Source organism: Aethina tumida, chromosome 2 (genome assembly GCF_024364675.1).
Source record: "Aethina tumida isolate Nest 87 chromosome 2, icAetTumi1.1, whole genome shotgun sequence".
Taxonomy (NCBI): domain Eukaryota; kingdom Metazoa; phylum Arthropoda; class Insecta; order Coleoptera; family Nitidulidae; genus Aethina; species Aethina tumida.
In genome coordinates this window covers 15,930,872-15,956,984 of record NC_065436.1, presented here as the reverse complement: position 1 = coordinate 15,956,984, position 26,113 = coordinate 15,930,872, and the positions used below count along the sequence as shown (strand labels likewise).

At 33.5% G+C, this 26,113-nt stretch overlaps 1 protein-coding gene across 1 annotated transcript in view; it reads left to right on the top strand.

Moving 5' to 3' along the window:
- Window positions 1-26,113, top strand: part of LOC109600780 (titin) — an 80,589-nt gene that overhangs the window by 23,993 nt on the left and 30,483 nt on the right. The window contains 10 exon segments of the mRNA XM_049962688.1: window positions 1,850-7,186; window positions 7,465-8,771; window positions 8,825-8,937; window positions 8,996-9,225; window positions 9,423-9,497; window positions 10,934-11,038; window positions 11,098-12,221; window positions 12,277-12,547; window positions 12,998-20,590; window positions 20,759-26,043. Of these exon segments, the coding sequence (XP_049818645.1) occupies window positions 1,850-7,186; window positions 7,465-8,771; window positions 8,825-8,937; window positions 8,996-9,225; window positions 9,423-9,497; window positions 10,934-11,038; window positions 11,098-12,221; window positions 12,277-12,547; window positions 12,998-20,590; window positions 20,759-26,043 (21,440 nt within the window).

The following is a 26,113-nucleotide window of genomic DNA, read 5'->3' as shown; positions in this document are numbered from 1 at the left end:
AATTATATTTTTTTTTATTATTTATTTATTTTTCACCAATTGTTTTATTATAATTTAAATTATATTTATTATATCAGAAATAATAATAAATAACTAGAAAACTAGTTTATATTTCTTTCAAAAAATTAAATTATATTATACATTATTTTTATTATTTATTTTTTTCTATTAATTGTTTTATTTTAATTAAAATTATATTTATTATATCAAAAATAATAATAAATAACAAGAAAACAAATTTATTTTTCTTTCAATTTATTAAATTAGAAGGAATTATATTTTTTTATTTTGTATTTATTTTTTATAAATTATTTTGTGATAATTAAAATTATATTTATTATATCAAAATAATAATAAATAACTAGTTTATATTTCTTTGAATAAATTAAATTAGAAGGAATTATATATTTTTTTTATTATTTATTTTTTTATTAATTCTTTTATTATAATTCAAATTATATTTATTATATCAAAAATAATAATAAATAACTAGAAAACTAGTTTATATTTCTTTGAATAAATTAAATTAGAAGGAATTATATATTTTTTTTTATTATTTATTTTTTTATTAATTCTTTTATTATAATTCAAATTATATTTATTATATCAAAAATAATAATAAATAACTAGAAAACTAGTTTATATTTCTTTCAATAAATTAAATTGGAAGGAATTATACATTTTTTTATTATTTTATTTTTTATTAATTGTTTTATTATAATTAAAATTATATTTATTATATCAAAAATAATAATAAATATCAAGAAAACAAATTTATATTTCTTTCAATATATTAAATTAGAAGGAATTATATTTTTTTTTATTATTTATTTTTTTATTAAATCTTTTATTATAATTAAAATTATATTTATTATATCAAAATAATAATAAATAACTAGTTTATATTTATTTGAATAAATTAAATTAGAAGGAATTATACATTTTTTTATTAACTGTTTTATTATAATTAATAAGTAATTAAGTAAAAGTAATAATAAATAACTAGAATACTAGTTTATATTTTTTTCAATAAATTAAACTAGAAGGAATTATATTTTATTATTTATTTATTTTTTATTATTTATTTATTTTTAATTTTTTAATTTAATTAATTACATTTTATTAATTATTTATTTATTATATATTTTTTTATTTATTTTTTAATTTCTTATTTATTTTTTATTAATTAATTTATTTTATTAATTTTTTGTTTTATTATAGTTATATATCAAAATAAGTTAATAAGTTATTATATCAAAATAATAATAAATAACTAGAAAACTAGTTTATATTTCTTTGAACAAATTAAATTAGAAAGAATTATATTTTTTTTATTATTTATTTACTTTTTAATAATTGTTTTATTATAATTTAAATTATATTTATTATATCAAAAATTATAATAACTAGAAAACTAGTTTATATTTCTTTCAATAAATTAAATTAGAAGGAATTATAAATTTTTTTGTATTATTTATTAATTTTTTATTAATTATTTTATAATAATTAAAATTATATTTATTATATCAAAAATAATAAATAACTATAAAACTACTTTATATTTCTTTTAATAAATTGAATTAGAAGGAATTATAATTTTATATTATTATTTATTTATTTTTTATTAATTGTTTTATTATAATTAAAATTATATTTATTATATCAAAATAATAATAAATAACTAGAAAATTAGTTCATATTTCTTCAATACATTGAATTCGTAGGAATTATAAAATAAATTATAAGTTACTTGTTGATTATACGATATAAATATATATATTCGCATAAAATAGTTTTTGACTTGGCAATTGATTTAAGTTAAATGTTTTTGCTTATAATACTATTTCAGAACGACCAGGGACGTACCGTAAATCGTCGAAAATAGATGCATCTAGCACCGATAAAACTCAAACTATTACAAAACAACAATCTGACCATGGACCTGCGGGAGTAGGTACCAAAAAATTAATATCAGAAGATGGATCAAAAGGCGGTGGTCAGCCTTTAGATCAGGATGAATTACCCGTGGGCGATGAATCACTACCATGGCGTCAAGTTACTCTGAAAGTTAAATCAAGAAAGAGCTCATTGGGTGTACAAAAGATAACAACAGATGAGCGGGTTCAAAAGCAACAACAGGCTCAACCTTGGACGAATGAAAAGATTGTATTAAAGAAAACGCAGATAGAGAGGAAAGAAGTGACTAAAGAAAAATTGGAAGAGGTGGATTTGAAACCCAGTCAACCCCAACAATCCGTAATACCTAAAGAAACACTGGAGAGTGTTTCACTTAGGAAAGTTACTGATCAAATAAAAACCACTCACACTTCGGTTAGTAATTTAACTGGTGAAGAAAGAAAAGATTTAATAATTGAAACTAGTCAAATAGATGAAACGCAGAGATTAAAAGTTGATGACAGGCAAGAAACAAAGCAACAGGCTGATGTTGACAAAAGAGTACACGTTGAAGATAAAACCCTATTAACCTTAGATGAAAGAGAAAATACACAACAAACCGAAAAGTTGATTACTAAAGGTTGGGCAAGAGGTAAAAAATCGGAGCAGTTAGAACGAAAACAGTTTACAGAAGATCAAACTATGCTACAATTGTCTGAAGACGAGAAAGAAGTCCGTCAAGAGAAAGCAGAAGTTAGAGGATGGCGTAAACCTAAAACAGAAACCGTTGAGCAACCTGAGAAACCACAAGAAACCAAACCTGAACAAATACCGTGGAATAAACAAGAAATTGTCCTTAAGAAAACTACACGTGAACAAAAAGTAATACCTTCGCAGACATTGGAAGAGACGACACTAAAGTCTCAAAAAATAGGAAAGCGATTCACCGAAGACGAAACAACCTTAACTATATCTGAAAAAGAGGAAATTACACAACATAAAGAAACTAAAAAACCTTTGCAAAAACCGGAACAGCCTCTTAAGTCATCAGTTCAACATACTGAAGAAAGTGAATCTTTAAAAGTAACTCAAACTGAAGATAGAACTGAGCAACTTCAACCAAAAGGTTGGCGTAAGCCAAGGGATGAAAAGGAAAAACCATTACAGCCTCAGAAACATATTGTTGAAGAGACAGAAGAACAACCTAAATCTATAGACAAACCTGCTATAGAACAAGTTAAACCCTCAGAACCTATACCTTGGAATAAACAAGAAATTAAATTAAAGAAAACTGAAATACAACGAAAGCAGGTGGAGAAAGAAAATGTGGAAAGCATTCAATTAAAATCTACAACTGAGGATTCTAAACTAATTAAGGACCAAATAGAATCAGTTGTGCCTCTCCAAAGTGTTGTTGATTCAACTGAGCAAACTGTCGTTGAACAAACTGTGGAATCAAAATCTTGGCGTAAACCAAAATCAAAAGAACAAGAAGTTGAACATAAAAAATTAGAAGAAATAATTCCAGAAAAGGACAAAGAAGAACCTATTCCATGGAATAAACAACAAATCCAATTAAAACGAACAACTAAACAACAGAAGGCGATAATTACTGAAAAGATTGAAGATGTTCAATTAAAACCAGTTAAAAAATATGAAGAAGATAAATCTACTCTTGATGAAACTAAAAAAGAAACTCTAATAGAAAAGGGATGGCGTAGAGGTGAACCAAAGCAACCTCAAGATGATACTCATAAAATTGAAGAAATAGACTTAACTCCGTCGGAACCTACAACAGAAGATCAGCCATTAGAAGAAAGAGGTTGGCGCAGAGGTAAGCCAAAACAACAACCAGAAGTTATTCATAAAGCTGGAGAAGAAGAGTTCATTCCACAATCTGGAGTAGTTGAGACTCTTAAGCCGGTAGATAAGAAAAAACTTGAAACTGTTGTTCCATGGACTGAAGAATCAATTCAACTCAAAAAGACGACTAAAGAAGTTGTCCAAAAAACAATAACTGAGCAGGCACAAGTATTAGAAGATGTGAAGCCTGCCAAAGCAGAAGAAAAACCGCTAGAAGAACGAGGATGGCGCAGAGGTAAACCAAAGCAGCCACAAGAAGTTATTTATAAGACTGAAGAGGAAGAATTCCGTCCATCAGAACCACAGTCCGAAACAATTGAGCCCCTTAAACCAATAGACAAGAAAAAACCAGAGAGTCGTGTAGATGAAACTGTTATTCCATGGACTCAAGAAACAGTACAGCTTAAAAAGGCAACTGAACGTCAAAAAGTTACCGAAAAATCACAAATCGACACAACACAAACAATTGAGGATGTAAAAACAACAAAAATAGAGGAACAAAAATTAAAAGAAAGAGGATGGCGTAGAGGTAAACCAAAGCAGCCTCACGAAGTTATTTATAAGACTGAAGAAGAAGAGTTCCGCCCGTCAGAACCACAATCCGAGACAATACAGCCCAAAAAGGCAACTGAACATCCAAAAGTTACCGAAAAATCAGAAATCGACACAACACAAACAATTGATGATGTAAAAACAACAAAAATAGAGGAACAAAAATTAGAAGAAAGAGGATGGCGTAGAGGTAAATCAAAGCAGCCACAAGAAGTTATTTATAAGACTGAAGAAGAAGAGTTCCGTCCATCGGAACCACAGTCCGAGACTATTGAGCCACTTAAGCCAATAGACAAGAAAAAACCAGAGAGTCGTGTAGATGAAACTGTTATTCCATGGACTCAAGAAACAATACAGCTCAAAAAGGCAACTGAACGTCAAAAAGTTACCGAAAAATCACAAATCGACACAACACAAACAATTGAGGATGTAAAAACAACAAAAATAGAGGAACAAAAATTAGAAGAAAGAGGATGGCGTAGAGGTAAACCAAAGCAGCCTCAGGAAGTTATTTATAAGACTGAAGAAGAAGAATTCCGCCAGTCAGAACCACAATCCGAGACAATACAGCCCAAAAAGGCAACTGAACATCCAAAAGTTACTGGAAAATCAGAAATTGACACACCACAAACATTTGAAGATGTAAAACCTACAAAAATAGAGGAACAACTGTTAGAAGAAAGAGGATGGCGCAGAGGTAAACCAAAGCAGCCTCAGGAAGTTGTTTATAAGACTGAAGAAGAAGAGTTCCGTCCGTCGGAACCACAGTCCGAGACTATTGAGCCACTTAAGCCAATAGACAAGAAAAAACCAGAGAGTCGTGTAGATGAAACTGTTGTTCCTTGGACTCAAGAGGCAGTAAAACTTAAAAAGACTACCAAGTCTGTAAAAGTTGCTGAAAAATCAGAAATTGAAACAGTAGATCTGAAACCTGTTAAAAAATCTGTTGATCAAATCACAGTTGAAAGTGAAGAGGAGGTTGAAATTAAAGAGTTAGAAAAAGTTACTGAGAAAGATAAAATTCAGAAACCTAAGAGAACGAAAATATCCAAAACTACTAAAGAAACAGATGTAGAAAATATTGATGTAACTAAAGAAATTGGGGAGGAACCAAAAACTGTTATTGTGGAGACTGTAACTGAAGTTGAAGACACCATTGTTCTAAAACCTATGGAGGAAGAATTAAAACCAAAGACGCCAAAAGAAACAAAAATAAAACCTACTCCAAAAATTATTGAGGAAACTATTGCATTTGATAAAATAAAACTTAAGCCTACGCCAAAACATAAAATACCAGAATCATCAGAAGAGATAGAAACCGTCACGCTTAAGCATTTACAAGATACATCTCAAGAAGCTAAAGAATTAAAACAGACACCAAAAACCAAACATATAAAGAAGAAAGAAGTAGACCTTCCAGAAATTCCAGATGCAGAAAAATATGTTCCCGAAGAACCAGAAAAGATTGAATTTGAAGAAAAAACTAAAGATGTTGAGGATAAACCTGCAGTTCCGTGGCGTCGGGAAGTCAAACCTAAACCTGAAGATATTAAGCCAGAGGAACCGAAACTTAAAATAGGCAAAGGTATTATTCCCAAAGATGAGGAAGTACCAGAGAAGGTTACCCTTAAACCAGTTAGAAAAGATGAGCCTCATGAAACAAAAGGTGTAGATAAATCAAAGCCTATTAAATTAGAAGACTCCGAATTGAAGTTTAAAGATTTTGAACCAATCCAAGTTAAGCCATCCGTTAAAGATAAACCAGAAAATGTTCCGGTCAAAGAAGACGAGGATGAAACTGTTCCTAAAAAAGAACCTGAAGAAGAAGAAAAGGTGTCTGCACCTCGTGCTCCATGGAGACGAACACCCAAATTGAAGGAAGAGGAAATTCCTCAAGAAAAGGATTGGCCTAGAGGCAAACGTTTGCCCAAAGAGGAAAAAGTAACCGAACCTGTGACTCTCAAACCAATTAAAAAGGAAGAAGATAAAACGCCTACTGAAAAGGTGGTTATAGAAGAAATTAAATATCAAACACCTCAGGAAATTCCTTCAAAAGAAACTGATGACACTATAAAAATAAAATATCCTGACGAGCAACCTGCTCCAGAAGTCAGAGGATGGCGAAGAGGTAAGAAACCACTAAAAGAAAAGGAAGAAGTTCCTGAAAAATTAGCTGAAGAGGAAGCTCCAGAACTCATTCCAACACAACTAGTAGATACTACAGAACAAAAGATTGCAGAAGAACCAGTAGAAGTTGTAACACAAATTACATTAAAGGACAAGAAAAAGAAGGTTACAAAAACGATTACAAAATCAGACGAGATGCCCAAAGAAGAAGAGACCCAAGAATTCCAAAAGGAAATCGATGTTAAAATTACATCAAAGAAGGTTAAAACCGAACCATTTCATCCATTACCTTTTGATGACAGTCAACCTATTCCTGAATTAGAAATAATTTCACAAAAGAGAGTAGTGGAAACTACTGATAAGTTACCAGAAGAAGATATGAAAGAAGATGTGAATATAGAAGAAAGCAAAACAGTTACGAAATCATTAATACAAACTACCATTGGAGAAAAAATTAGGAAAAAGAATGTCGCACCTAAATTTACCCAACGTGTCGAGCCAGTTGTTGCTGAACCAGACAAACCTGCAAAACTAATATGTAAAGTTATTGGTACACCAATTCCTGAAATTACATGGTACAAAAACGAAGCTGTTTTCCATGGAAACGAAAGAGTAACTATAAATGTTTACGAAGACACAGTTACATTAGAGTTCTCCAAAGTAGAGCCTCAAGATGTAGCAATTTATTCTTGCAAGGCAAGCAATCCGGCAGGTGTTGCGACTTCTACAGCCAACCTTGTCATATTAGGTATACTTACGTGTGGAGTTTGTAATTTTTATTATCTGGCGTATGAATTAACATTGTTTGTGACTTTTTATTGCTTGTAATGTTAAAATATACTATTTAATTATTATATTTAGGATTTTTAGGCGAGGAGGGTTTAATTTTTATTACCTGGCATATGAATTGACATTGTTTTTTTGCTTGTAATTTGAAAATATATAATTTATGATTTGCTTTCTTTTTTTGTTGTTGTATGTTTCATCAAATTATGTATACAAAACTAATATATGTTTTAATTACAGAAAAAGAAGAAACAGGAGTTGCTCCTAAATTTATTCAACCATTGAAACCTCAAATTGTAAAAGAAACAGAAATGGCCATTTTGGAGTGTACAGTAATAGGAACACCAACGCCTAACGTGAAATGGTATAAAGGAAATGAAGAAATTAAGCCCAATGAGTCCAGAAGAGTAAGCTTCAATCCAGAAACTGGCGTTGCCACATTGGAAATTTTAGAGCCTACGCCTGAAGATGAAACTATCTTCAAAGTTACTGCTGATAATAAATTCGGAAAGGCAGAATGTCGGGCCAACTTGGTTATTTCAAAATCTGTATTAGTTTCTCAACCAACTGTAATGTATGCACCTTCCATAGTGAAACCTGTAAAAGCCACTGTAGCTACATCAAGTGAGGATGTTGTATTAGAAACTGTTTTTGAAGAAGGTCAACCAAAGCCACAAATTGCATGGCTTAGAAATGGTAAACCCATTAAAACAGATGATAACTATAACATAATTGTTGACGATAAGAAGAGCACGTTGAAAATAAACAAGAAAACAAAAACGAAACAGAAATCAGGAAAATATGAAATTGTCATTAAAAACGAAAAGGGTGAGGCTCGTTCATCAGGAACCGTAATAATTTCAGATGAAAAAACTGATGCCAGACCTCCTCAATTCATTCAACCTATCAAACCTCAAATAGTAAGCATAGGTGATGTGGTAATACTAGAAGCCACTGTGGAATCGTACCCCACCGCCACTTTTGAATGGTACTGTCAATCGACGCCAATTACTTCAACACCTGACACAAGAATTGTGACGATGGATAACAAATCAATATTGCTCATCAGTGAAGTGTCTCCAGAATTTGCAGGACCCATAACTTGCAGAGCTGAAAACGCCGTGGGCTCTGTCACATGCACAGCTACGTTGAGTTTAGTTGATGAAACTGTTTGGGAGGAAGCAGGAGAGGTAGAATATCCCAGATTTGTTCAACGTATAAAACCTGTACGCGTTATGGATGGAGAAAAGGTCACATTTAACTGTGTGGTCACTGGAAAACCAATTCCAAAGGTTCAATGGTACCACAACGACAAGCCTGTTGTTGATGCTAAAGATGTCGTAATTTACCAAGACTCTGAAGGTGTATGCAGTTTAGCTATTTCGGAAGTATTCCCTGAAAATGCTGGCGAATACACTTGTCAAGCTGTGAATAAAGTTGGCGAAGCTATTTGTAAATCATCCTTAATAGTAGAAGCTTATGAGTACGTCCCCGACTCGGAATTGGGTCACTTGACTGGCTCAGAGGAGGATCTATTAGCTGATAAGGTACATTTGAAAATTTTTTGTTTTTTATTTAACTGTATATTTTGTTATTGTAGACAATAAGTGAAGAAGTACTTGATATTACATCAGATACAGAAATTGAGACTGCACCTAAAATTATTAAGAAACTACCAGAAACTATTACCACCAAAGATGGAGATGTTACGAGGTATGTTCAAAACAACATAAGAAAAAAAGGGAAAACAATATTTTCTACTGTTTTACAGATTGGAGGTACAGGTAACAGGCAAACCAAAGCCAGAAGGCAAATGGTTAAAGCAAGGAGAGGAAATCGTCCCATCCAGTGAATTCATTATAGAAAACTATGAGGATGGTACTTCTGTACTCACAATTTCTGAAGTCTACCCTGATGATACGGGAGATATTACATATGAGGCACAAAACTCACTAGGAGTCGCTGTAACTACTACTCAATTATTAGTAGAGACAACTGAAGGTATGTGGATTAAAGTATATTAATTAATATGTAAAAAATAAGTTAATCTTTTTTTCAGCATTTGTAGTACTTAAGTTGAACCCTTCCCTTCCTTTATATAATTACCTCATATACAATCAAACACTATATTTTAAAACCTAGTCCACTTATTTCATTTCATTTATATCAATGTGTTAATTTTTATTACTGTGTTATAGGTATTCTGGGTACCAAAGAATACAGGAAGCCAGAATGGGTAACTCACATGGAAGAATTGAAAGAAGCACTATCAGGTAAATCAAATGAAGAACGCAATGTGCCGCATGCTTACTCGTTTGATATGTCAACGGATAGTTTAGAAATAATTGTATCCGAGAACCCCAAACATAGTATTAAAGGTAAGATAGATGCATCTACGAATTTCACCGAAGAAAAGAAGAAATCTTTTTACATCAATGAAAATATGAGAAGAGAAGAGTCGCCGACACTTTCGAACATGTCCATTCAAAGTGACCCAATTCAATACTCAAAGTCGAAAAACGATTTTATTCAGTCTGCCATGTCGGATTATTTAAATTCTCACAGACATTCGTTAAGTTCCGTGATGGAACTCATTGATTTACCAGACCGAAACAGATCTGGGTCTGGTCATTGTAAATATGAAAGTCTGTTAGATATAAACTACGTATACAAAGGTGATCAAGAAGATGATCACGAAATAAAACATGAGTATAATCTTGTCGATAATGATGTTGAAATATATGAGCAAAGTGAACCAAATGAGAGTATGGAACCATATTATATATTATCTCCGATAGAAGAAAAAAGTGAACCTTCAACCAGGAGTAGCAGTTTTAGAGGAAGCAACGGGTCAGATAAACGAAGACACAACCATGATGGGAATCTTACTAAGCTTTCTAATTCTTGTAACGCCATTCCTCGAGAATATGATAACAGTAGCTATTACCCAGAAAAGTGTCAAACATTCCCACGCGTTAAAAATGAACTAGGATCCAATAATCCGTACAAGAATTATTACAATGAAAATACCATGTATCCTCTGGAGCCTCGAGAATTAGATCCGAGTGCATTTTTCCAATTACACACGGCAGACAGTCAGGAAGAATTACAGGAGTTCTTGCTTCTAGAAAGTGAATGCATGAATGACAACAGGAGCAGAGGTTTGGCCACAGCTTTTCTGCCAAAAGTTGGCGACCTCGGATCAAATTTTTCATTAACCAAAGGTAATCTAACCCGCATTGTGTGACGTGCTTACTAATACTTTTGCAATGTTTTCTGCTTTGAACAGACCAATAAATACCCCCGAGAGCATGGCCAGGCAATATTTTTATATCCAGGTAAAATTAAACAACAATATTTATTAAAATGATCAGCAAAAGTCAGTTTTTTTAATCAATTGATCATTTTAAAATGAATGGAATGCCTTCCTTGCAAGATTGTTGGTGCATTAATTTTTGTTTTCATTCCCCAATTTTTAAACTATTATGAAGAGTAATATTTTTTTAAATATTTTGTCGAAACTTCTTCCTGAAACTTCCTAAAACATCACTACTCGTTCTTTTCAGTAATTAATCATGTGCACGTTAAATTTAATTGGTTAATATGACTGCATCATGACCTATAATCATTATCCCTCTCTGACTGCAAGGAATGTATTCATTAATGTATTGTGCGTAAGAAATACATTAAATATCATCAAATGTTACAGCTGCACAAAGTGCTCCAACATTTGTTCAAGAATTCACAGATATTCGAACTACTCAAGCTGAGACTATTAAATTTGAATGTCAATTCTCTGGAACACCTAAACCAGGTAATATATTTGTCTCAATTTAAGTAAAACTTCTATACTTACTTTAAATTTCATTTTAGATGTTATTTGGTATCATGATGACAAAATTATAAGAAACACAGACAAAGTGAAGATTCGCATAGAAGACAATAAAACAAGCTGCACAATATCAGAGGTAGACACTGAGCATGTTGGCACTTACGTCTGCAAGGCCGTAAGTGACCTCGGTGTGGCTACCACGAAAGCAAAACTGTACGTCCAAGAAATACCCGAAACCAAGAAGAAAGAAATTCTCCAGAGAATAGCCAAAGAGAAAGAAGAAATAACAATCAAAGAAAAAGTAAAGGTTGAGAAGAAACGCGAAGAAAGAAGAAAGAAACGCGGATCAATAACTGTGGAGGAATCAAAACCGTTACAAGTAACCAGCGTACAGTCCACCGAAACAGTGGAGGAGTTCACCAAATCGGTAGTCGAAGAAGAAAAGGTAAAGCCGACGCTTGAATTGCAAGAACCAGTCCAAGTGGAAGCTGTTGCCTCGTCCAAAAAGATAGATCAACCTTCCCCAGACAAACCAGAAGAAAAAGCCACTGAGCTGATTTCACCACAAGAACCGACATATTCGGAGCAAGTAATTCTAGAAGAAACCCTGAAAGACCTTGAGAAGTTCATTCCCAAAGATCAAATTGCCAAGACAGATATACAAAAGGTTGTAGAGGAATTCGCCGATTTTGCTCAAGTAAGACTTGAAGAAATCGTCACCAAATGCGAAACTATAGTCAAGAAAGGAGAACTGAAAATGGCCAAAGAAGTTTCACAACTTCTGGACTTGATTAAAGCAAAGGAGTTTGGCCCTGGCGAAAAACCTTTGCGTGAAATCGCCGAAATTGGATATTTATTAAGGAACGGAATCACCATAAAGGAAGTCACGATTTTGTATGACGAAGACAAATTTCCTTCTCTAAAGACACCACATGTGCAATCAGCTTTGGTGAACGTTGTTGAAAGAAAAGGATATGGGCCTCTTATAACGGAAGTTCTTACGGAAGAAACGACAATAGATGAAACCAAATTGGCTGCTACAGTTGGGTTCAGAGCATTTATGAAGATGGTAGAACTCAACTACGTCACTATCGAAGAGGTTATTACTGACTTTAAGCCGGAAGACTTTATGCAAAGTCCTTGGGAATCAACTGAAGTCTTAGAGGTAACTTGAAATTAGAATAGTATTAGTAAAAATCCTAACGAATATTCATTTTCAGACTATTAAACCAACATTTAAAGAAATGGTCACTATCAGCGAAGAAGTTGAGGTGCTAGAAGGTGAGTCCGTGTGTGTTTTGCTTTATGCCAAATCGAGAACAATTGTATTGCCGGTCAATGTTTTTAATGTGATATACCTGAAACATAAAATAGTTGTTTTGTTTGTACTAATAAATGGCTTAAATAAAATATTGAATTTATTTTTTCTTTCGTAACCAGATACGGGCAAAATTGTGAAGAAGAAAATCAAAAAGAAAGAAGAAACTAGTGGTAAGCTATCATTAATTTCATGATTTTTTGTGAGATAAGCTTAAAATATTATAAATTTATTATATTTCAAAGTGTTGGTAAGTACACTTCTGAAATATGAATGTCCTTACATAATAGGACCAAATATAATTATTATTTCCGCATATATTACGCCATAACAATCGCTAATTTTCGGTTACAAAATTTATTTATTGTGCAATTAAACGCATATTATTATTTGCGTTATTTTTTTATTTATTAGAGCAGTGTTGTTTCATGAGCATGGCTTTTTAGTGCTTCGGCTTAGCTTTAAGGTGAGTTTATTTGTTATATTTTTGGAATTTTTCTCAAACTCTATGCTTGTACAACTAGAACACAGAAATTAGGCTTAAGCTATGCTTTAGCCACGAAACCTTTACATTAATCTTGTATTAAACTCCACACAAAACTATCATACCTACACTTTCACAGAAACCCTTCAAGTTGAAGAAGAGCGTTCTACAGTGAAAAAGAGAGAATCTGCACATCCTGAGTCTACAGAATCTGTAAAGGAAGTAAAAGATATTACGAAATTACCTGTTGATAAATCAGATACTGAAACAGAGTCCATTGCTAAAATTAAAAAAGTCAAAAAACACAAACAAATTACACTCAAAGAAACTGAGAAAATTTTGTCTGCGACTACGCACGCAGTAAAACCAACGGATGTTGAAAATGTTACGGAAATGTCTCCGATTGAAGATTCTTCGCGTAAAGAGTTTCCTACTAATTTGGCACAACAATATTCTGAGGCTTTGTCTACCTTAGAAATAACGCATGTAGACCAAGACATTTCACCACAAACTGCTGACAAACATTTATCTTCACAAACGGCTATTACTCAAGAACAGACAGTTTGTCAAGAAAAAGAGGGTGAGACTCTTCCATTCTCAATGAAACCTGTCACTGCAGAACCTACTCTAAATATGCTGGAAGCTTATGAAACGTCACAAAGACAATCGCATGAAGTTCCAGTAACATTCGACAAAGAATTTATTCCAAAAACATCTACGGCTGAAAAAAATATTTCAGAACAAGAACATTTGGTGGTACAAGAAGTTCATATACAACAGAGTTCTAGTCAATTAACTGAAGTAGAAACTAGTAAATCCGTCGCTGAATCTTCATGGTTGCCTGAAACTGCTAAAGTTATTTCAGAGGTTATTCCGTCCCAAAAAGAAGATCAGTTAGAGCAGTTCCAAAAAACATTAAAAACCGGTTCATTAGTTAACACTCCAATTTTGAACGCCGAGCCCTTTATTCAAAATAATGTGGTTCAAATGAATGAAAATATTGTAAAGGAAAATGTTGTAATAGACGTGCATCCCCATTCCGCTCTTATTCAAGAGGAAACGTTGTTACAGGAAAAAGAAGGTCAACATTCGAAACAAAGCACAACGTTTGAATCAGCTTCCAAAACCTTTAGTGAATTGGAGGCTTTACAAATAATGGAACAAAATGTTGAGAATAATCCCGGCGAATTTGACGCCAGCTTCAGACCAAATACATCGAATGCAACTAAGAATATCATTCCTCAAGAGGGTTTGATTGTACAACAAGTTAATGCAGATGATAAAACGTCCGATATTATTAAGCAAAATATAATTAATTCTCAGGCTAAGGTGTCCGTAAATGAATTACAAGCCACCGAAGTTTCTGAAATTCAGGTATCCAACAAAGAGAATGTAATGAATGAATTTGAACTACCCGGAGGTGTAAAAATTAGTGGCACATTCACAACTAATGAAAGTATAAATGTTGAAGAACAATATCCCAAATTGTCGGAAGAAACACTGGTTACTAAAAAACCACAGACAGCACAACCTAAAATGAAAATCGATACCAATGAATCAGTCATTGTGGAAGAAGTTTTGCCTGAAGTTAAGCCCGAAAAACATCTACCAGAAGCCTTTGTACCCACCGAGGTAGCAACCGAAAAAGTGATTCCTCAAAAATCACTGACGCAATCGGAAATTGTGGCACCTGAACAAGAGGGTGACTATTCTCCTGGGAGATTGCCACCTTCTCAAAGTGCAAACGTGGAGTTTACTACCGGCCAAAGTATTACTATTGAGCAAACTCAAATACAAGAAAAAGAAAACATATTGGAAAAAGAGAAAAGTCCTGAAAAAATGAACGTATCTTCAGATTTGATTCTTTCAGAGGGCGTATATGTTACAAGTGTTGATTCACAACAGGCTCACACAGATATGACCAAAGAAGAATTAAATAAACAAAAGGCAAATATAGATTATATATCTAGAGAATCTGTTATCACACAAAGTGTTATTCCTGCGGAGTCTGAAAACTTGTATGAAGGTGCACCTCAACCAAACACATTAAAGGCTCAAACTAATATTTCGTGTTTAGACATAGGCTCGCATTTAGAGGTGAATGTTCAAGAAACTGAGGATCAATTTGTACCTGACTCTAAACCTTTGCAGGTTTTGGCAAATGTTAATATTAAACCAAACGAATATGTTAATATATCTGAGACATTATCCAGCGATACCGTTGATGTGTTCTCAGACAAGATTAAATTTAAAACTGATAAAGCTACTCTTGATATAATAAGTACTGAAGCTAAAAATGTTACGGAATTGACCATTGGGGAATCAGAAAGCAAATTTATAACTGAGCAACCCACTACACAAACTGTTGATGCAGGTCTTACAAAACCACAACAAGAAATTGAAGTATCAGAAATGCACATTTTAGAAAGTGAAAAGAGTTTAAAACAATTTGAAATTCCGGAAAGTCATAAAAGTAAATCGGTTATTACACATATGTTGACAACAGGAATAACAGAACAAACTAATATTACGTCGGAGACTGCAGAGCTGAAATTGGGTTCTGAAGATATTTGCACTGCTGAAATGTCGCAAAATTATCAGACTGAAACCATAATCAGTGACACTATTCCTTTGGAAAATACAAGTACAGTTGAACAGATTAAACCAGATACTAAAGAAGCTGTTTTAACTTTATCAGAAATTCAGGGGCTGAATGTCTCAGAAATTATATTGAATCAAAAAGAGCAAGACTATAATCCAAAATTAGTTCCTTCTGGGCAGCAAGCTGTTGTAAATATTGACGGACAGACTATAGCAAGTCAATCAATAGCTGATTCACAGATATCAACTGATAACCTCAAAATTCCACAAGTTGAGAAGATGCAAGCCAATACACAACAAGATGTTCTGGAAAGTGTGGAAATTAGTCAGTGCAATGCTGCTGAAAAAGAAAAAGAATACATTATTGATGATGTAAATAAAAAGAATGCCATTATAGAACTAACTGGAACACACCTAGGGGCAAACATATCCCAAGTACTAATAAATGAAAAAGAACAAAATCTTATTGAAGATGCTAAGCCCACAAAAATAACTGCACTACCGAATATTGTTATGCAAGATGTAGTCGTTCAATCTGAAATTGAAACACTAGTACATGCTGATAACATCGAACAAACTGAACCTTTAACAGGTCGTGCCAAGAAGTATACACGACCACAAGATGAATTAATTGTTACTGAAACTAATGTCGTGGAAGTAGAAAAGACATTAGCACCAGATACTTTCCCCAATTCTAAACAAGTAAACGTAGAGATTTTACCTGACCAAGGAATATCTGTCACAGAAATAACAGCTAATCAAAAAGAGGAACGATTGGATGTTTCTGTTCCTGATACAACCCAAGCAAATGTGAACATAAGTGAAAATCAAGTGGCAATTAACGAAGTAATAATACCCAGTGATCAGCCGCAACAGTATCAAAAACAAGATGCTCAAAAATTCAATGCTTCTGAGCACCACGACGTACTGCACTCATTGGTACAAACTTGTTTCACACCTGGTGAAAAGGAAGGTGAAAAGATGGCGGATGTTAAACCTGACTTAAAACAAGTTGATGTCACCTATTTAGAATCGCAAAGTATTAATGTTTTAGAAGTAAAATCAAATGAGACTGAGAACACCTTGCCGGACACTGTGATGCCAGAAGGCACACTCGGTAATGTCTCTATTATTCCTCATACCATCGCCATAAAACAGGAAACTTTATCTGAAAATTCACTAGGACCCTTAACGGATTTTGATCATAAAACTGGAAATGCAGTGTCCAATTTTGAACACCTACAAAGTTTGGTTACATCAGAAATGCTCCCTTCTGAGAGTGAGTCAGCTTTAATAGAGGTGAAACCTTCAGAAAACTTTGCAGTCAAGGATATTGAAATTGGAGAAGGAGTATCCATTACAAGCGTAACACCTGCTTACAAAGAAAGTACTTTAGACAAAGATACTGTTGATTATAGAAATGCTCTCATAAATGTTTTGCCTAAAGATGAGCTTCAAGTAAACGAAACATTTACTCAGTACAGCACTAAAAATATAGAAGAAGCAGAGCACCCAACTGGATCTGCAGTTAAATCGCACATTGAACAACAAGCTTTGACAAATATTGAAACTGTACTAGGAGAAACTGAACAAATTCTAGGTAAAAAGGAACTTCCATCGCTTCAAAATGTTGCTGTTGAATTTGAAAAAGCGACAGCCACACAAATATCGGAAGTTACAGCTTCGGAAAAGGAGACTCAAAGGGAATCAACTGAAAAAGTGGAAAACAAGACTGCAAATGTTAATGTTGACGCCCAATTCGTGGCTGAAACAACTGAAGCAATTGTTAATGACAATGTAACTAAGGTTCCTACAGAAACACCACAAGGTGTAAATGCACAACTCGAACAAATTCCATTAGAAAGTATTAGTCTTACCCAATCCCAAGTACATGACAGCGAGAAGCCGTTTGAAGATACACCTGTTGATAAAAAAGCTGCCGCTGTAGTTTTCGAAGAAGGAGTGAGTGTGTCTATCACTGAAATTAATACGGAAGAGAAAGAACATACGTTTGATACTCCAGTTACGGAAGCGAATAAAAAAGTTAATGTTGACTTTGAAAAACAAGAGGCACCAACAAGTTTAATAGTAACTTCTCAGGAAGCACTGAAAGATTTGTCCGTTACTAAACCCCAAGATAATTATGCATTTGGAGATTATGTACCTATAAATTCACTACTAGTTGAAGAGACTATTACACACGAATCTGAGCGGCTTTCATATCAAGAGCCTGTAGAAGGTAAAGTAGGTAATATAATAATTAACGAGGAGCAAGGAATCGTGATAGAATCAGTATTACCACATGAACGGGAAGACAAATTTTCTGAAAAGTCACTTGATCTAACTATGGCAAACTTAGTCCTGAATGACTTTAATGAAGTACCGATTTCAACACTTACTGAAGCCATTGATAATGTCACAGACTTCAAGCAAAAGAAACCAGAACATAGCTTAGCTGAAGGTTCAACGATTCCACATAGTGGTGTAATAAATTTAGAACAGGTGGCGGGTGAAAAAGAAAAGGAGTTGGAAGGAAGTGCCAAACCAACATCAGTAACAGCTTCAGTTGACTTTGAACATTCAGTTGGAATAATAACTGAAGAATCAGTAGTAGCTCAAAAAGAAGATGCTTTAGAGCAATTAAAATATCCTCAAGAGAAAAATGCTCAGCCCTCTATAGACAATTTCCATAAAATCGCAGAAATTATTTTAACTGAAACTTCGGAACATCTAAACAAAATTGTTACCAATATTCCTGAAGGAAAAGTGGCAACTCCCTTAGACACAACATTAATTCCTTTGGTTATAAGCGAAAATATTTCAGAAGAAAAGGAAATATTGTTCACTGATAAGTTTAAACCTATTACCAGTACGGCACAATCTTCACTGGAAGAAGGAAAGAAAGTAATAAATATAGAGGAAATTACTAGTCAAGAAAAGGAAACAAGTTTCACTTCTATCGATAAGTTTGATGATCATAAAGCATCTATAGACATAGAACCTGTAAATGTTCCACAGATTACTGAAATATTTTCACAAACTTCAGTTAAAGAAACATCTGAATCAGAAATAAAGAACGTAAATGCCACAATTAAGCACCCAAGATTTGACGAAGTTATTCAATCAGTCCCTGATATAATGGAAAAAGAGGATGTCTTTGAAGGCAGTATAGATAGAACTTCACAAGTTGCTCAAGGAACTGTGGAGGAAATCAAGGTTCCTTCACTGAGCGAAACAATTGCTGCGGAAAGCGAATCTAAATTGTTGATTTCTAAAAAGCCAGAAGAAGCTTTAGCACTTAAAAGCTTAACAAGTAATATATCAACGGAAACCAGTGAAGTAATGTCCATAATGAATGTGGAAGCTTTAAAAACTGAAGGATTCACATTTGCAGAATCAACTGCATCCCAAGATGTGCTACAAAGCATTAAAGTTAATCAGCAAATAGCAGTTGAAAGTATTCAGGAGATTTTAGGAGAAGTAAAGCCGTCTCAAACTTCAGCGGAATCGAAAATAGACGTGATGACGCATGTTAATATCTCAGAAGTAAAATCTGAAATAAATCCAGTGAACTTAGAAGAGTTCAAATTCCAATCTACTACTGCTGAATCTTCTGTTAATAATTTGGAATCTTTAGAGACTTCAGAAGTATTCCCTTCGGAAGGGATTGTTAATTTAAGCGATGAAGATAAGACCAAATCTGTAAAAGCAGAATTTTTACAAGATACTCACAAAGTTCTAATTTGTAGTCAGCCAATAACCGGTGAACGCGAAACACTCTTTGATGGTCAACCATCTGTTGATAAAAAAATTGCAGAAACAGTTATCGACCAGATTACACCACTCAGTGTTACGGAAGTTCACGATGAACAAGAGGTAACAAGCGACGAAGCTGAAGTAAAACCTGTAACAAAAACGGCCAATAAAGATCTTATTACAGGTTTACCTGTGGCTTTACAAACTCAAATCAAAACGGAAGAAGGCATTAATAAAATAAAAACTGTATTACCACTTAAAGAGCAAGCTGAAACTACTCAAAGTAACTTTGAATCAATTATTGTGACCACTGACCAGGTACAAGAAAAGGAGAAAAGTTTCTCCGAAACTCCTGTTACGACAGAGAAAGCTGATTTCAGTTTGCTCCCTAAAAGTCATCTTATAATAACGGAAACCAAATCTACAGAGATTGAACAGCCCATTTTGAAGAAAGAGCCTTTCAAATCAAATGTAGATGTAACATTATTGCCACAATATGCACAAGAAATCACCGAAGTTAAGTCTCATCAAGGTATCGAGCCTTTAAAACAGGAGGAAACCAATTTAACTGAAGCAAATATTGAACAAGTGCCAGTGAATCCATTGGAGGTTTCGGAAATTATTACAAACGAATCGGAACGTCATTTAAAACGTGACGAAGTTCCCTCATTTACTAGCGTTGAAAAATCAATTGAGCAACCTAGACAAACGGCTGTAACTTCGGAAACATTTACATCCCAAGTAGAAACGGAACTCAAAGAAGAAAAGATAAATGTCACAAAAGCCAATAGTTTTATAGATGATCTAAAAGGCATTGAAAAGTTTCAACCAACTGCATTTGAATTGGTGGAAAATTTAAATATTAAACAGGAAGGTTTAAAAACGGCGAATATAAAAACATCTTCTCGGGAATCAGTATTAAGCACAGACACATTTTTACATGGTTCTACAGATGTATTGCCAAAGGATGAGGCAGAACCGAAGACAGCTAATATATTACTGATATTAAATGAAGGATTAAAAGTAACTGAAACAAATATAGAAGGTACAACTGGAAAGAGAGTGACTGAGTTAACAGCAAAAGAAAATATTGCTGAAAAAAGTCTTCAAACCATGTCTGTTGGTCTACATGAGGAAACGTTAGTTTTAGAGAGGCCTGAACTATTGAAAGATGAATCGCAAAAGACATCTTTTGCAAAGAAAGATATATCTGGTTTGGAAAAGCATGGACTTCTAGTAACTGAACAAAAATCGACAGGTAATTTAAAAGATATTGAACCACTTTTGGAGAAACCAAAGTCCAAGACCGTAAATGTGTTACTGGATATTTCTCCAAGTTTGCAGATAAGTGAAGTACAACTACACGAGCTCGCAGGTAAGTTTTACATGTTCATAATTATAACTACAGTAGTAGGTATGAATGAACGAACATTCACTGCACATCACATCACCCCTACAAATCACACCACAAGATACACATATGCAAACAAAATACATACGTTACCAAAAATTACTATAATAAACTAACACAATAAAATTACAGGACCACTGGATGAAACAGAACCACACAAAACACAAGCCCGAATAACACAAACAAGCACGTCATCCCACAACGTAGAAAAACACATACCCAATATTCGACAAGATACAGACACTGAAGTGACACATGAAATTATTACAAAGTTTAAAAGTAGCCCGGATAGTGACATAAGTTCTCAAACAACCAAACGTACAATAGTTAAAAGCAAAGACAAATCAGTAAATGATGTTATTATTGATGAAATACTTGAGGAAACACCAACTGAAATACCAGAAAAGTCCAGTCCAATGATTGAAGAAATAGAAACTTTACCATTGCTGCCTGAACATATTGAAGAACTGCCCGAAGAAGTACATGTTTTGGAAAAGGTATCAGAAGATGGAAAAAGTGAAAAGCAAATTATTAAAAAACGTGTCATAAAGAAACATAAAGGTGGAAAACAAGAAAAGACAGAAATTGTTACAGTTCAAGAAGAGGGTAAAGAACCAAAATCTACAGTAACAATTCAAGAATTGCTTGAAGATGAAGATAAACCCACAGAAATTCAAGAATTACCAGAAGAAGTTCAAGTTATCGAAGAAGAGTCGGATGAAGGAACAAAAATTCAAAAGAAAATTAAGAAACGTGTCATTAGAAAACGTAAGGGAGATAAACATGAAGCAACAGAGATAGTGACAGTTGAAGAAAGTGGGAAAGAGCCACAAACAACTGTAACCACGAAAGAAATTAAAGAAGACAGTTTTCCATTTGAACCCCAGGAAATTGAAGAATTACCGGAACATGTGCATGTAATTGAACAAGTCAAGCCAGATGGCCAGAAAGTAATGAAGACTATTAAAAAGAGAGTAATTAAAAAACGCCTTGGTGATAAACATGAAGAAACAAAAATAGTAACTGTGGAGGAAGAAGGAAAGGAGCCCGAAACGACCGTTTCAGTCGAAGAAATCACAGAAGATGTTCCTGAAATAATTGAAGAGTCACCCGAACAAGTTCAAATTATAGAGGAAACCAAATTAAGTGGAGAGAAAACTAAGAAATTAATAAAAAAGCGTGTCATTAAAAAACATAAGGGTGATAAACAAGAAGCAACTGAAATTACAACCGTAGAAGAAGAAGGGAAGACACCAGAAATGACTGTTACAGTGGAAGAAATAAAAAATGAACAACCAGAAATAACATATGAATCTCCAGAAAAAGTTGAAATAGTTGAAGAAATAAAAGATGGACGCAAAATTAAGAAAACTACTCAAAAGCGTATCAGTAAGAAACAATCTGGAGAGAACCAAAAAGTAACCGAGATTGTAACTGTTGAAGAAGAGGGTAAAAAGCCCAAACAAACAATTATTGTGGAAGAAATTCCAACTCAGAATTTGCCTGACGTAATTGAAGAATTGCCCGAGGAAATTAAAATCACAGAAAAAATAAAACCCTCGGGTGAAGTGATTAAAAAAATTGTTAAAAAGCGAGTTATTAAAAAACCCAAAGGTGATCGTCAAGAAGCTACAGAAATTATTACAGTTGAAGAGACAGGTAAAGAACCACAAACAACTATCACCGTACAAGAACTTGAACATGAGTCTTTCCAACCACAAGAAATTCAAGAATTGCCTGAAGAGATAAAAATTCTAGAGGAAATTAAACCAGATGGCAAAAAAGTACAAAAACTTATTAAACGTCGAGTTATACTTAAACGTAAAGATGGTAAAAAGGAAGCAACTGAAATAGTAACTATTGAGGAAGAAGGAAAACAACCGGAGACATCTATTGTCATAGAAGAAATTGTAGATAATGGAGAACCTCTATATCCTCAAAATATAGAAGAATTGCCCGAAGAAGTAAAAGTGATTGAAGAAGTCAAACCAGATGGTAAAACAAGTAAGAGGATTATTAAGAAACGAGTATTACAAAAAACAAAAGATGGAAAAAAAGAATCTACAGAAATAGTAACCGTTAAAGAAGATGGAAAGAGTCCGGAAACGACAGTTACAATTAAAGAAATTAAACATGAAAAACCAGAAGAAATATTAGAAATGCCAGAACAAATTAAGATTATTGAAACTAATGAAGACGGTAAAACTATAAAGAAAACAGTTAAAAAACGGGTTATTCATAAAAAGAAAGGGGATAAAGTTGAAAAAACAGAAATTGTCACAGTAGAAGAGGAAGGAAAGATACCTGAAGTTGCTCTAACTGTTCAAGATTTGCCAGATGAAGAGATAACATTAGTAAAACCTCAACAAATTGAAGAAATGCCAGAAGAGGTGCAAGTTGTAGAACATATTAAAGATGGTAAGAAAATCAAAAAGGTTATTAAGAAAAAAGTCATAAAGAGACAAAAGGGTGACAAAATCGAATCAACCCAAATAATAACGACACAAGAAGAAGGTAAAGAACCTGAAACAACAGTTACAATTGAAGAAATTCCTGAAAAAATCATTTCTTATAAACCGGAACTCATTGAAGAATTGCCGGAAGAGGTTCAGATTATTGAAGACACTAAAGGTAAAAGGAAAGTTGTGAAAAAGAGAGTTATTAAGAAACAAAAGGGTGACAAACAAGAGGCAACAGAAATTGTTACTGTAGAAGAAGAAGGTAAAAAGCCAGAAACTACAGTAACCATCAGTGAGATACCAAAGGAGGAAATCATACCACTTAAACCGCAAGAAATTGAAGAATTGCCAGAAGAGGTGCAAGTTGTTGAACATATTAAAGATGGTAAGAAAATCAAAAAAGTTATTAAGAAAAAGGTCATAAAGAAACAAAAAGGTGACAAAGTCGAATCAACCCAAATAATAACGACACAAGAAGAAGGTAAAGAACCTGAAACAACAGTTACAATTGAAGAAATTCCTGAAAAAATCATTTCTTATAAACCGGAACTCATTGAAGAATTGCCGGAAGAGGTTCAGATTATTGAAGACACTAAAGGTAAAAGGAAAGTTGTGAAAAAGAGAGTTATTAAGAAACAAAAGGGTGACAAACAAGAGGCAACAGAAATTGTTACTGTAGAAGAAGAAGGTAAAAAGCCAGAAACTACAGTAACCATCAGTGAGATACCAAAGGAGGAAATCATACCACTTAAACCGCAAGAAATTGAAGAATTGCCAGAAGAGGTGCAAGTTGTTGAACATATTAAAGATGGTAAGAAAATCAAAAAAGTTATTAAGAAAAAGGTCATAAAGAAACGAAAAGGTGACAAAGTCGAATCAACCCAAATAATAACGACACAAGAAGAAGCTAAAGAACCTGAAACAACAGTTACAATTGAAGAAATTCCTGAAAAAATGATTTCTTATAAACCGGAACTCATTGAAGAAATGCCGGAAGAGGTTCAGATTATTGAGGACATTAAAGGTAAAAAGAAGGTTGTGAAAAAGAGAGTAATTAAAAAACAAAAGGGTGACAAACAAGAGGCAACAGAAATTGTTACTGTAGAAGAAGAAGGTAAAAAGCCAGAAACTACAGTAACCATCAGTGAGATACCAACAGAGGAAATCATACCAATTAAACCGCAAGAAATTGAAGAATTGCCAGAAGAGGTGCAAGTTGTTGAACATATTAAAGATGGTAAAAAAATCAAAAAGGTTATTAAGAAAAAGATCATTAAGAAACAAAAAGGTGACAAAGTCGAATCAACCCAAATAATAACGACACAAGAAGAAGGTAAAGAACCTGAAACAACAGTTACAATTGAAGAAATTCCTGAAAAAATGATTTCTTATAAACCGGAACTCATTGAAGAAATGCCGGAAGAGGTTCAGATTATTGAGGACATTAAAGGTAAAAAGAAGGTTGTGAAAAAGAGAGTAATTAAAAAACAAAAGGGTGACAAACAAGAGGCAACAGAAATTGTTACTGTAGAAGAAGAAGGTAAAAAGCCAGAAACCACAGTAACCATCAGTGAGATACCAACAGAGGAAATCATACCAATTAAACCGCAAGAAATTGAAGAATTGCCAGAAGAGGTGCAAGTTGTTGAACATATTAAAGATGGTAAAAAAATCAAAAAGGTTATTAAGAAAAAGATCATTAAGAAACAAAAAGGTGACAAAGTCGAATCAACTCAAATAATAACGACACAAGAAGAAGGTAAAGAACCTGAAACAACAGTTACAATTGAAGAAATTCCTGAAAAAATCATTTCTTATAAACCGGAACTCATTGAAGAAATGCCGGAAGAGGTTCAGATTATTGAAGACATTAAAGGTAAAAAGAAGGTTGTGAAAAAGAGGGTAATTAAAAAACAAAAGGGTGACAAACAAGAGGCAACAGAAATTGTTACTGTAGAAGAAGAAGGTAAAAAGCCAGAAACTACAGTAACCATCAGTGAGATACCCAAAGAGGAAATTATACCACTCAAACCACAAGAAATTGAAGAAATGCCAGAAGAGGTGCAGGTTGTTGAACATATTAAAGATGGTAAGAAAATCAAAAAAGTTATTAAGAAAAAGGTCATAAAGAAACAAAAAGGTGACAAAGTCGAATCAACCCAAATAATAACGACACAAGAAGAAGGTAAAGAACCTGAAACAACAGTTACAATTGAAGAAATTCCTGAAAAAATCATTTCTTATAAACCGGAACTCATTGAAGAGTTGCCGGAAGAGGTTCAGATTATTGAAGACACTAAAGGTAAAAGGAAGGTTGTGAAAAAGAGAGTTATTAAGAAACAAAAGAGTGACAAACAAGAGGCAACAGAAATTGTTACTGTAGAAGAAGAAGGTAAAAAGCCAGAAACTACAGTAACCATCAGTGAGATACCCAAAGAGGAAATTATACCACTCAAACCACAAGAAATTGAAGAAATGCCAGAAGAGGTGCAGGTTGTTGAACATATTAAAGATGGTAAGAAAATCAAAAAAGTTATTAAGAAAAAGGTCATAAAGAAACAAAAAGGTGACAAAGTCGAATCAACCCAAATAATAACGACACAAGAAGAAGGTAAAGAACCTGAAACAACAGTTACAATTGAAGAAATTCCCGAAAAAATGATTTCTTATAAACCGGAAGTCATTGAAGAAATGCCGGAAGAGATTCAGATTATTGAAGACATTAAAGGTAAAAAGAAGGTGATGAAAAAGAGAGTAATTAAAAAACAAAAGGGTGACAAACAAGAGGCAACGGAAATTGTTACTGTAGAAGAAGAAGGTAAAAAGCCAGAAACCACAGTAACCATCAGTGAGATACCTAAAGAGGAAATTATACCACTCAAACCACAAGAAATTGAAGAAATGCCAGAAGAGGTGCAGGTTGTTGAACATATTAAAGATGGTAAGAAAATCAAAAAAGTTATTAAGAAAAAGGTCATAAAGAAACAAAAAGGTGACAAAGTCGAATCAACCCAAATAATAACGACAC